Source organism: Dysidea avara, chromosome 8 (assembly GCF_963678975.1).
Source record: "Dysidea avara chromosome 8, odDysAvar1.4, whole genome shotgun sequence".
In the NCBI taxonomy this organism is placed as follows: Eukaryota; Metazoa; Porifera; class Demospongiae; order Dictyoceratida; family Dysideidae; genus Dysidea; species Dysidea avara.
The window spans coordinates 5,030,088-5,043,133 of NC_089279.1; the positions used below are offsets into that span (position 1 = coordinate 5,030,088).

Consider the following 13,046-nt stretch of genomic DNA (forward strand, 5'->3'; position numbering starts at 1 on the left):
AATCATGCAATATAAATTCTAGAAAAAAATTATATGCGCTAAAGTTTACTTGAAAGTTTAGCAATTTCAGTAGCCTTCATCACGTTAACAGTATCATAATAAAGATCTTCCTTCATCTTGGAGAGAACACTACGATCATATGGTTCCTCTTGCCAGGACACAATGCTATTAGCTAGTTCTACTGCACGTTGTAACACTTGGTCTACCTCACAGCAGTCCTGAATAATACCCACCTTCTTGGCCTCTTCAGCTGTATATCTCTTACCATAGAGAACACAGTTTGTGTACTGGTCAGGAGGCAGCTTGGTCTTTATAAAAATCATTCTAGAATAAAGAGAACAAAACATGGAGAGGTAAGTGTTCTGTAAAAAAAAATCATACCCGGGCAGGCTATTCCTTTGGCACATGTTGCTAGAGGACCAAGTGTCCACCTGGCCTGATTCTTTTTTCCTGCAGATTTTAGCTCTCTCACAGGCCCCTAGTGGAATAGTACTTCTGTATTTTAGACTAGTGGAGAGAAGATTTGCTATTGATTAAAATTTTATACTGGATAGAATAATCTAGAGGGCTTCGGTTGAAAAAACTACTGCTCTATTTCATTAAATCTTTCAACCATAACATGCATGGTACATACTTTGACAACTCTACTATGCGTAGTGTGACCAAAGTTCCTCTGACTTTGATCTCTGGTAGACAGAACCATCCCTTGCCAGTGCGCATCGCACGATAATCATGTGCAAGGGATAGTGCCATACCTCCAGCAAACGCATGACCTAACAGCACATGTACAAGGGCTAACTTCACAAAAAAGTCACTTACCTCTAATGGCAGCCACTGTTACCATGGGAAATGTAAGTAATACGACGAGTCAGGGCTATCATTTTCTGATATATCAACATCATTTCATCTCTAGACAGTGTCTCAGACAGTTGCAGTGGTAGACCATTGGAGTAAATCTTTCCGTTATTTGTAGTCACTAAAGCTCTAATGGTCTCATCACTAAATTAAATATGCAAAACGTCTTATCTCTTTCTTTATTATGGACTCTTGCTATTACCTACATACAAAAAAGGAAATGGTCAGACAAGGTAAGTTGAATACCAGTGGCATAGCTAAGCAGTCTCGCGTAGTCAGTCCCTTTGTCTTTTTCAATGAATCCTAACCCAACGAAAAAAAAAAAAGAGCTGGCTACAATGCCTAGCTAAGTGGGGCTAGAACACCCTATAAAGCCCTGTCACCCCTGGCCTGAAGACACAACTGAAAGCTTTGTCTTTTTCCCTTTCCTTGCCATGCCCACATTGGTTTCATTAGTGGTCCCAAGGACTTACATGCTTTTTTGTTGTTGTTCTGTACATATTTTCATCATTCATGATAGTTTTTCTGTCTTGTATAATGCACTTATCAATTTCATGCCCCATCCGGGGGTGGGGGAATACAGTGGATTTGACAAATCGTGGTGTCAAATTCCCCACTACTGGGGCAAAATCGGTTGTCAAATCCCCACTATGTCCCCACCCCCATAGTACGGGATTTGACAACACCTCAAGGATGACTAAGTGCATATTTCATACGTGCGACTAGTAATAAACCTGCCCTGTAGCTAGTAAAATTATAGCAAGTGCGATTTTATTGTTTAGAAAAGCAACTACCAAAAATCGGTCAGTGAATTGGACAACTGTCAATTGCCCCAGGGGTGGGGACGAGAAGCAATGTCAAATCCCCACCTGGGGTGTGGGGACGCCCGGGGGGTGGGGCATGAAATTGACAAGTGCATAAATAGCTACCACTGACTACACAGACAGAAACCTACCTCTCTACAGCATCCAAAACATTGTTAAATGAGGACACCAGTTCTGGTGTGAACGTGTTCTCATGTAATGTCACGATGGCGGTGTATCCTTCCTTCTTCCACGTAACCAGCTGCCGGCTTCAGTATCCGATAATATACGGAGCGGAATACAAGAGCTGCGATCATGCTAGAACACAATGTAAAGCAATTCACCTCGAGCAGGACATGTCATAAAGTCACAATATCGCGTGCAGCAGTAGTTCTTGCAAGAATTATCGGGAGAATAATTAACCATTAGGTAACTTCTCACGTGACATTGTTTATTTAATGGTTCTGTTCCGGATTCTTGCGGTAGACTGTAGTTAGCCTCGAGTGATGGGTAACGAAGGAAACGACAACAAGGGCGGAGTACGGTTTAATCCCGTAGCGGTAAGACTTATTCACGTATCATATCACAACATTACTAATAGTAATTCTCGTGATACAGCTGCTTGGCGGTATTATTTTCATCATTGCCCTGATCCTGGCCCTGGTGTCTATTGGTATGCAGACATGGTCTACGTTAACCACATCACGTGAGGTACCAGACTCCTACTCCACCAAGACATACAAGGAACAAGGGCCAGTAAGAAGGTGTGTCAGCTACAGGGTGTCCGAAGACATTTCACTGTTACCAGAGAATGAACAGCCAAGGAATCGATGTATTTACATGACAGAATTAGACTGTGATGACCAACAGCAGATCTTGCCTAGTGCACACATTGTGTTTAACATCAGTGAGCTGGACAGTGTTAGTAATGCTGGGGAGTGTGATGAAAGTATGTGAATTAGTTTTAATTGCATTGCCTGATGTCATGGTATTTGTATGGCTGTCTGGTTTATGATTCACTTCAAATCACTAATTTGTAATTTCTTGACAGTGAAATCAAAACTGAATGCAGTGTTCGCATGTGCTATACTGGGAATAGTTGGCACATTTGTGGCAGCTATTTTAGCCTTCCCCATTCTACCGCTATACCTGTATGCCTTAAGTGCTGGATTAGGCTTGCTAGCAGGTGAGAATATATAGCATATTGAGTGTGTGTTGTTATACCAACAATGTAGCCATCTTCTTTGCTATTTCTATTGGAGTATTTGCAAGTATTGACAGAACTTTTAGTGGTTTTTTCGCACTAAACGGCTCCCCTGAAGATGGTTGTTTGTCACATGGATTTGGACTAGCCACTGGAGCAATGTGTTTAAACATCCTAGCATCTGGATTACAAGCATTTGCTGTGTTCTATCAAAAAGGCTGTGCCCGGCAAAAAGAAGATTAACCTGTCAAATCACAAAATAAACACATCTCATCACAACAGTATAAAAATATAGTTTATATACAGTACAATATATCAGTGATTCATTTTTTATGTCTTTTCTTATTTGAGCTAAATTTGCTCTGTTTAACATGACTCTTATCACTACATATTGACGATACGCTGGTTGAAGAATTAGATTCAGTTAATAATAGTGTGGCTGAACTAGGCCTATTCTTGAGCGATTTCTTACGTGTCTTTGCATGTGATGTAACACGAGTTGTTTTGTGACATGATGCCAGTTGGTCATGTGATTTGCTGAGGTGACGTCTAGCTTGTTCATAATCCTTGGTGGTCAATTGTCCATTATGTAATAGTACCGGACCACATACCATTGTCTCTGAATTGCTGTCTTTATCAGAGTGGGTGGGGCTTATAATGTCTGAAGCAGGCAGGTCAATACCAGGCTTGCATACTTCATGATCTGCAGTAGAATTGTGGGTGGGACTGGTTATGACATCATCAGTTAGAGTAACGTCACTGTGGGTGGGGCTAGCAATAGGACTAACATAGGGGGTGTGGCTCACAATATCATGGGTTGGGCTCTGCAGGTGATCCTCCGATTGGTCATTTAATGATATGGTACCACACCTCCTGGCTACAGACTTCACAGAAGGTGCCTTGTTCAGTGTCCTTGCACTGGCAGAACGTGAAAAGTGTGTAGTAGTGGTGGTGGTGAAGGTTGTTGGTTTAGAGTGAGTTTTGCGTCGTGAATCCTCATACTTTATAGAGTCATCTTCCAGCTGGCTTATCTTGGCGATACGTTGATAAAACTTGCTCAGTTCTGGTCTAGTGTCACCAAGGGGGTCAGGATAAAGGAATGGTTCATGATACTTTACATTCTTGTGATGCAGTGATGGCTTCAGATCACATTTCCTACAGCAACAAAATCTGCAGTGAATTATGTAAAGCAGCATATGAGTAACTATGACAAGGTCTATAGGAAGTTTGAATAAGTGGCATTTTCTTAGCTGCTCATTTGCATTGTTCAGAGGGAAAAAATCATAACTTGGAAAAATCTACGAACATTTGAATAAATAAGTTTCAACTCATTAAATTTAAAAAGTCAACATAATAATTTTGGACAATATATATCCATGATTCTTAAGTGATTTAGAATGTGTAAAGTACAAATACAACCAACTTAGTACTAAGTGTATACCAGATACAATACCACATAGCCTTCTCAAATTACACAAATATTACAATTATGGGATAATACATAATCTTTTTATTATAGGAAACTCATTGCTACACAATGCTAGATTGATACCCTCATACCAATTGTACTACTTTCCAAGAACACAAGGTTATCAGCCAGGGAACACCTACTAGTACAACAAGACTAGAAGAAGAATGTATTAACACTTAGTATACATAGAATGTGCCACATAAGCCCCCTTTTGACCCCTTTCATGTTTATTACACACTATCCTTTTCATGTTTATTACGCACACCTGCACTGATGGTAGCGCTGGAAACACATCGCCACCTGACTGTTGTTACCAGGGCTTGTTTCTCTAAATAAGGCTACATTTCTCTGTTACAAGCAGCTGTCAACAGAGGCTAAGGTACAACAACTACATAAGGGTCAGACCACAGGGGTCTACGTAAAAGTCTAAAAAGTCTACATAATTTAGTAACCCTCAGGCCCTGTCTGTAAGTCCTTTGCTTTGCTCAGGCACCACGAAACAAGGCCATCCACAGGGCCATTAGGTTACTAAATTATTATACCCCTGTGGTCTTAAATCTAACTATTTCTTAAAACATGCCACATAAGCCCTTCTATCTATACAACAATTCCAATACTTGTCACGGGAATCAATCTTATCATTCACATCAAGTCCCTGGCCAGTAACCTCTTCCATTGGTCCCCAGTTATGTCGACAACAGTGAAACTGTGAAGGCCAGCATCTCTACAAGTGTACATCCACTTGCTTTCATCTCTATTACCACCTTCTTTAATGTACCTTTAAACTGATAACCACCCATTAATACTAGTATAGGCTGGTTGCCACCCCCTAGATGTATATTGCAACTAAGAAAAGAAGCCCCAATAGTTATAGTTTATCACAGAGATGTTGTAAATCTAAACTATGATGGCTGTGGAACCTAATACCACCAGTGTAAGTATAATAGAGATTGCCATGCATTTTCTCAATTGTTTTGCATGGAGACTTTAGGATATTATACCATGAGCAAAACTCAAGGATGAAATTTCAGACCGCACTTTGTGTAACATGTAATGCTTCTTTTTAAACTTTCAATGGTATCACAAATCTTAGGTTAAGCAAGTCAAAAGTTGCTATGGTAACTAACCTAGTAGGTGGCCTAGGCTGCAGTTGAGCAGGACTACTAATCACTGACATCCTATCCACTTTGATCTCCTATGATACACCATGATAACACTGACCTCTTGTACGATGTAACTTACCAATTGCTGGGAATATGAGCGACGGAGCTGGTTACCAACCAGCGGAAACTACACACACACACACACGTTCTATCACAACATACACAAACAATACTACATACTCACAAATGCATTGTGTAATTGCCTGCTGGAGTAGTGGTAGGTATCTGATGGATGTTTCAATTGTGAAGCCTTCCAAGGCAACTTACTAAAGACGTGATCATTTATCACTGAGCACTCCCTCCCAAGAATAGTGCTTACCTGAACGTCATTAAGCTATGGGATTCCGTCATCACGTGTTGGCCACTGTTTTGTGACTGTAGGCTCAGATTAATCGTAGTAGCCATTATTATCCCCTCTGGTAACTAGGCGCCTAATCACAACAGCGGAATACTAAAATGGCGGCGCGTATTGTGTGTGGTAGAATATGGCGAATAACGACTTGTACACGACCAGTGCTGGTAAGAAGTTTGTGGAGTAGTCACGCTACGTGCGCAACCGATAAGGTCACACATACTGGACAAGTAAGAATTGTGCGTTTCTAAATAATACGCACCATATGAACTTTAGTATTGGGAAGATGAAGACGCGAGAAACACCCGTTTTGTCAACAAGAGCAAGCAGGTACTAACTCGCATACTAAAATGCACCAATTACATATTACTTTAAGGTTAATGAACAGTTTGCAATTAATTTGTTAAATGAGGAGCCTATCTCTGTGGTGAAGGGTAATCATGTATGGTGTGATGGAGGTATGATCACATCACATAATAACATCAATTATGTCATTACTAATAGGGGATGAACCATTGGGACATCCGAAAGTCTACATCAATCTGGTAAGGATAATGAATCCAAACATTGTAGAAATGTCGTACAGTAAAAAAATATATATATTAAATTAAAAAAGAACAGTTACATGAACATAAATTTTGCTTTCCTTTTTACCAAACGTCTTAAATTTTCTGCTGATAGTGATGGGTTAGCTGATATTCAGTTTTAATTTCTATATATGTATATAACTATAAATTTCCTTGCTTTCTGCCTTGCTTACCATTGAAATACATATCTATATTAGAATTGTTACAGTATAGTGCAAATATTTGTGATCAGATCTGCGAAAACCCGGCATAATGGTGCAAGCTTAAATTTGCAATGGGTAAAATATTTCATGCAATTGAAAAAAAAATCGTAAAAAAAAATTTAATGCTTTCTTTGTGAAGAAAGGATCTAATGATAAAACCTGGATATCGTCTTATTCACCTACTCAAGGGGAGTTCAAAATTATTGCAGTAGATATAGTTATGGGCATTTGTTTTGTCATGTCGAAGCGATCATACACGACCGATCTTTCTTCACTGGTTTTATCTCTGTATGTAGTGAAGAAAGGTGATAGAAGGAAAAACTTACCCAGTAATGAACTCCCCTATTCAACCAATTCAAACATGATGGTGCAAGTTGCAACTCTGTATTGCATTGCGTTTGTAAGTTACAGCCATTTTTGTAAGCGCCTGTAATTTATTTTCCCGATACTTGCTGTACAAATCGATCTTTCTGTTGCTACTTTGTAGGGCTGTAACTCCAAAAATTGTTGGCATACAAGGCTGAAACTTGGCCAGAGCATACACTTTGCTAAGTAGATTATAAATATTGAATTTGAAAAATGCACCATTATGCCGGGCTTTTGCAAATCCGATCACAGGGAAAAATTGACGATACTTTACCCTGCACAGTAATAATGCTTTACTGCATGAATGGGAGCACTGTTTCTCCGATACTTTTCTATTTCAGTACACAGCTGAATGATTGTGAATTATTAAACCGGGACTGATTGTACGAATTGGTGTAACAAGTAAATCTTTGTTGAAATATCCACTAAGTGTAAATTTTCAGAGGGAACAAAATTGATAAATTGTTATACAAATATTATTGTCAAAGTTAAACTTGTGAACTATATGGTTAACAAGTGACAATTTGTCGCTACCTATGTAGGCTATTTTGAGTGGTTAAATTGTCTTTCTAATTTTAGGTTCATTGGAGGTTTTAGCAAAAATATTTTTGAAAAGGGTTTAGAACATAAAATATGTGACCATCTCAGCAAAAACCCAACGTATTCACACAAGTTTGAAATTTTTTCTCAACATTATTTACGTGTTCAAGGAATGGATCAGCCTTTTGTGATGAGTAGTTTTGGAATTATAGTGCTAGACAGTAGGAAGAGCAAGACAATCGATTTGTACAGTGACTATACTGATAATATACTTACATATGCAGCCGTAACTACCATTTGTATTCGTTTACAATGTTGGAAATTGACTAAAATGTTCACCATGGATTAGCAAATCGACCAAGGTATAGTTTTAACCCTGTAGTCACTTATGCACATATGGGTATGAAGGCTGTTTAGTTGAAGAAATGATGACGATCTTGTTTACTTTTACCGCATTGTAAACAAACACACGTGACACGGATACTGTTGGGGCTACAGAATCGAAACAAAGATTTCAAACTCCCCACAAGCAGGTGAATTAGATGGTGTATAATTTTAGTTGATTTGAGTCTTCCTTCTGAGTACTGGGCTGATAAAAACATGCATTTTTTTCTTGTAGCATGCAAATTTTTTAATAATCTTTTTTCTCAAAATGCATGTCTCAGGTTTTTGCTGAGACGGTCACATATTGATATTACTGATAGATTGTAGGATATAATTTTGTCCCACAAAGAAAAGCTCTGATGGTGTGTTTTTCCTATAGGATAAACCTGGTGTACATGACTGTGGTTACTGTGGGAAGAAGTTTGTGTATGAATCATTTGCTGATCAAGTGGACGGAAACAAAATAACATATAATGTAAATTAAAAATATAGAAATAAAATATCACAAAATCTCACAATATAGATATGTAATATACAAGATGTCTGTACAAATAAGCAGTTTTAGTTGGTGACAATCTCCAATACTGCCTGCAGTACGTCGTCATTAGTGACCATGTCAAAATGGGACACTCCGGGAAAACCACGTAGTTCTACAGGATGAGATGGTTGTGCAACTTTCCAAACTGAACAAGCTTCTAAGCTAGCATCATTGACAGTACCATCACCGTTTCCTTTGAGAACAGTTGGCTGTGTATCAGGAAACTGACCTTCTTTGTAGACTAGTTTTAAGGGTGTCTCTACCTGTGTTCCATAATAACAATATGTGGTAACATGGGGTGCAGCTAATTCAGTAAGGAATGTCGGTAGTGCTTGATATTGAGAATATCCCATTGGGTATTTCATGTCATTGAATAATGCCTGGTAGTCAAACACAGTATAGTTCCTCTCTGGTGTCACCACCACTGGATCAGTACTGCTCCATATTTTATTATCCAGTACCGGCATTAAGAAATAGTTAGCAGGGTTTCCTCTCTCTAAGTATCGAGCTTCAAGTGGTGTTATAGGAATACCATCTGGGTTCCCTGATACGACAGCAATAACTGCTTTAACAGTTCCTTTCCATACTCCAGACAGTGGTACAAAGGCCTTGAGGTACTTATCCTTCCACTCCTGACTAACAACTTGTGTAAGGAAGTATAGTGTAGTTGGTGACCCCAGGCTATGTGTTACTATGGTAACACTAGTGTTATTGTTGTCCTTGTACATGGTCTCTGCCAGATTTTGAAGATTGTCATAGTAACCACCTTGCTGAAGGAGGTCTAAAACATCAACAATCATACTAACACTTCACACAATATGGTTGCCATGGTACCTGGTGATAAGCGCCAGTCATAAGGAGCAGCTCGAAGGGAAACTCCCTTCACATAACCATGTTTGGTAAACAACTCAACCAAATCATGCATGTACGGTATCAGAAACTCCTCTGCATCCAAATGTTCTACCGTATCTGTGTCACCAAATCCTGGAACCCTGACCTGCACACCTTCACAATTGGAATACTTCCCATCATCAAACAACATCCTAGTGAGCAATATTTTCAGCATACAACAGATTATTAGACAATAAACACCTCAACTGTGCATGAGAAATCTATTTCATGCAGTTCACATCAAATATTACTACACTAGCTAATAACTAACTGTCAGCAATAGCTATAGTATCATATTTTGCAGGAATAAACTCTGTGTTTTTTTTGTCAATAAAGTAATCAATTGGCTTTCACAGCTTCAAGCATTTCAAACAGTGCCACTTATCAAACTTTAGCTGAAAAGTCACTTACACTCCTGCAACCGAAGACATTATTGCAGATGTGATATTTCACATACAAGAGTCTATGGCCTTGACCTCACCAGAGATGTGGCAAGATTTGGAGATTTATTTGACTACAAATAATAAAATTACACACCCACAACTGCCACAAGTCATCTCAGTTTATGTAATCTTATTTTGAATACACATGACACGCATACACATCAAAATGCCAGTAACTAGTGTTCAATATCATAGTTGTAGTATGACTTTCCTGACAGTATGTACTATACAATGGTTATCATAATGCATAGGCTTGAGCCAATTATGCTTTTGAAAATTGCCTATTATGCTTTTGAGTAGTGCTCAAAAATCCAGCCTATTATGCTCTCAAAATCAGGATTATGCTCAAGAGCCAACTGTTTTATTCGAGTAAGTGACTGCTCTATTAGAGTATCTTGATCTTATTGCTATAAAGTGTGAATAATCAGTCAAAAAATAGTAACACTGCAAGGTTTTTTGATATGAAATGCAGTTATATTGTGCAGTGTGATCATGTTGTGCAGTATTTTGGCACACACATTGCACGTTTTAATTAAAATTCTTGAGAATCTTCCTATTATGCTGGCATAAATGCTTGATGTTTTTGTTAGCCTATTTTGCTTGAAATTATGCCGGCATAATTGGTGCAAGCCTAATAATGCATATACACAATGTTTACAGTATCCTCTTAAAAACTGTCCATACATGTAGATTCCCTCAATAAAATGATGTCCAGAAGATCAAAATACTCTAATACAACAATCATGGCTCCAAAGGTCCTCCACAGTTGACTGTTCTATTAGAGTATTTTGATGTTTTGGACATTTTAACATCCACATCACTTATGGGATTTGAGTTCTGTATATGCATGCTAGGTGAGTACTTAGTTCATACTGTCAGGGATGCTCCCAATAGTCACAAAAATGACTTTCTGTTATACAGGTTTGCATTCTGACATGATGTGAGCATCACATGTGTCCAAATTAAGATTACACAACATGTAGTAACAAAGATGACTCTGGATGTATCTTGCACCCAAGCAGTTTGATCAACTTCTGCCATTATGAACAGTGCTTGACTGTAATGATGGAGTAGTACTTCAGTTTCCATATATTAAAAAGGATTGGTGACCTTTCTAAGTGTGTCGAATTACATTATTGACCACTTTATATAATCTCTATTTCCTGTCCATCAGCCGCATCTGTTTACTGTCAGCTCTAAAATATTCCAATATTCTGTATCCTTCCATTAGATTTTTCTTACATAGATAATGTACAGGCTTAGTGAAAATGATCTTGTAAGGGTGTCAACTCACACGTTGTACAAATTCTTAATATTGCTTCAAAGATGACAGTACAACTTTAAGCATGTAGCTAACTATGCTTTTATGTGCTATGGTGGCAAATCATGATTTGTAAAGATGCTACTCTTATAATGGAATCATGGAAATGCACACAAATATGCTTGAGTGGAGGAAAGGAAACAGAGAATTTGTTTGGCTTTGTGACTCAACACCACACTGAGTGGCTAATCGCATTGCAAAGAAATTTGTACTGCAGGTCCACCACTTGTTACATTTACAGGAAAGTTAACCTTAACCAATGTGGCTAGGTGGTCCATTATTCTTTACAATTTTGCATCCACCTGACTGTTTTATTAGAGTTAGCTGAATGCTCTATTAGAGGATTTGATCACTCATGTAAGCAACTTACTGTATTTCTTCCATACAATGATTACACATTAAGATGGTGAAAATATGCATGATGTCACCCAAATTTAGGTGGTGAGACATAGTAATGAGGGCAGGGGATCTGAAACATAAAATTAACAATAAGTGACCTAACCAGATAGAGGAGACTAGAGCTAGTGTCAAGTCATTGCGAATACCCATGAGTCCCATCATATAATAACATCATCACACTGCTCGCTTGAATGTACTATAACTATGTTCATCTCCCTTATAAGGGATAAAGCCTATCATCATTAGACCAAACATAAAAACCACTATGCCATCTAAGTTCAAAACATGTAAACCAACCATTAAGCCACTGTCTAGCACTTATACCTAGCTATGTACTGGACATGTAACTCCCTTGAATGAGATACTGATTGGTACGTAACATTTATACACTATTTGTATGTCATGCTCCTGTTTGTTGATATAAATTAACGACATGACTGTCTCTCTCATTTGGTTTCATATTATAATAGACCTTATCACTGAATTAATTTCATAGCGCTTATAACCCGTTGCGAAGGAGTTGTCCACCAATATTCACCATTTGCAGTACCAAAACCATAGTAACATCACAGTTCTCCGCCAAATTCGCCATTTACGGTACCATAACTATGGTAACATGATAGCAACCATTGTGCTCACCCAGGTTTGGAACTCAAAATGGCATCCAATAGCTAGGCCATCACCATGGCAAATTGGGACCCTTGTATGGCTTTGTGTGACATCAGAGGGCACTTATTGTTCTAAATGAACAAGGTCTATAGTTGAGAATACGTAAATTGTAGAATGTGAGTACTGAGTAAGTCATCACTATCCTTGCAAGCAAACATGCATCAACACTAAAATATTGCATAGAGTAGCTATAGGCTTGCCCCTTCAATGCTATGCATTCACCTAGTTATATGATTTGATTAGCAGAGCCCACTTGGAGACATAAAGCTATTGTAATTATAGTACATACGGCGTGCCCCACCTTGAATTGTTAAGAAAGCAGTCAACGACGTAAGGTGCTAGTTGTTCTAAGGAGAACCACACCGTGTACCAGTCGCTTTGAGTGCTGCACCATTCGTGAGGAGCATAATCTTTATCTAGCTTCGCTTGTAGTTGATTACCCAAGATGCCAGGAACTGTATGCCGATAAAATATCTTATTCAGCATTCATCACAACGTTCAGTACTTACCAATTAAAACGGGTGACAAAGCAGTGGTAATAGACCAGCAAACAGTAAGTAACGATAGTGCGAATACGTTGCGCAGCAACATTTGTGTACCTCGCTAAGTCACGAGCTCAGTTACGCGATAACTGGACCCCAAACTTTCGTTCCCCGCTGCGGGACCCCTCCGGGGTTGAAATATTTGATTAGATTGAGGAAAGTGTATTATGAAATAGTTAGACCCACGCTGATGTTTTCCCACTGTGGCAGTGAAATATTCTTCCAACATTAATGACAAAGACTATGTATTAGTTTTCAATGCAGCTTTAATGCTATGACCATCTGACAACAACCCAGAAATATTATAGCCTGATG

General features: G+C 38.6%; 5 protein-coding genes across 6 annotated transcripts; 2 read left to right on the forward strand and 3 right to left on the reverse strand.

Moving 5' to 3' along the window:
* Positions 1-38: 38 nt before the first annotated feature.
* On the reverse strand, positions 39-2,351 carry LOC136264210 (carnitinyl-CoA dehydratase-like). The gene is made up of 5 exons (XM_066058921.1): positions 2,003-2,351; positions 1,811-1,927; positions 820-1,057; positions 635-773; positions 39-324 (listed from the first exon to the last, which is right to left on the reverse strand). The coding sequence occupies exons 3-5, from the start codon at positions 842-844 to the stop codon at positions 39-41; spliced, it is 450 nt and encodes a 149-aa protein (XP_065914993.1). The 5' UTR covers positions 845-1,057; positions 1,811-1,927; positions 2,003-2,351.
* LOC136264208 (uncharacterized) lies at positions 2,059-3,237 on the forward strand. The gene is made up of 4 exons (XM_066058919.1): positions 2,059-2,218; positions 2,277-2,607; positions 2,710-2,844; positions 2,894-3,237. The coding sequence occupies exons 1-4, from the start codon at positions 2,165-2,167 to the stop codon at positions 3,103-3,105; spliced, it is 732 nt and encodes a 243-aa protein (XP_065914991.1). The 5' UTR covers positions 2,059-2,164; the 3' UTR covers positions 3,106-3,237.
* LOC136264206 (uncharacterized) lies at positions 3,115-5,952 on the reverse strand. The gene is made up of 5 exons (XM_066058917.1): positions 5,816-5,952; positions 5,681-5,762; positions 5,576-5,623; positions 5,461-5,528; positions 3,115-4,017 (listed from the first exon to the last, which is right to left on the reverse strand). The coding sequence occupies exons 1-5, from the start codon at positions 5,899-5,901 to the stop codon at positions 3,186-3,188; spliced, it is 1,116 nt and encodes a 371-aa protein (XP_065914989.1). The 5' UTR covers positions 5,902-5,952; the 3' UTR covers positions 3,115-3,185.
* LOC136264211 (NADH dehydrogenase [ubiquinone] iron-sulfur protein 6, mitochondrial-like) lies at positions 5,769-8,446 on the forward strand. Of its 2 annotated transcripts, XM_066058924.1 has the most exons (6): positions 5,769-5,873; positions 5,924-6,078; positions 6,125-6,178; positions 6,225-6,306; positions 6,353-6,393; positions 8,308-8,446. In XM_066058924.1, the coding sequence occupies exons 2-6, from the start codon at positions 5,953-5,955 to the stop codon at positions 8,410-8,412; spliced, it is 408 nt and encodes a 135-aa protein (XP_065914996.1). In that variant the 5' UTR covers positions 5,769-5,873; positions 5,924-5,952; the 3' UTR covers positions 8,413-8,446. The 2 variants fall into 2 exon arrangements, with proteins under 2 accessions (XP_065914996.1, XP_065914995.1); XM_066058923.1 differs by having other exon boundaries at positions 5,785-6,078.
* On the reverse strand, positions 8,380-12,859 carry LOC136264205 (lysosomal phospholipase A and acyltransferase-like). The gene is made up of 4 exons (XM_066058916.1): positions 12,699-12,859; positions 12,491-12,644; positions 9,301-9,509; positions 8,380-9,247 (listed from the first exon to the last, which is right to left on the reverse strand). Exons 1-4 carry the CDS (start codon positions 12,778-12,780, stop codon positions 8,490-8,492), a joined length of 1,203 nt encoding a protein of 400 aa, XP_065914988.1. The 5' UTR covers positions 12,781-12,859; the 3' UTR covers positions 8,380-8,489.
* Between the last annotated feature and the right edge of the window lie 187 nt (positions 12,860-13,046).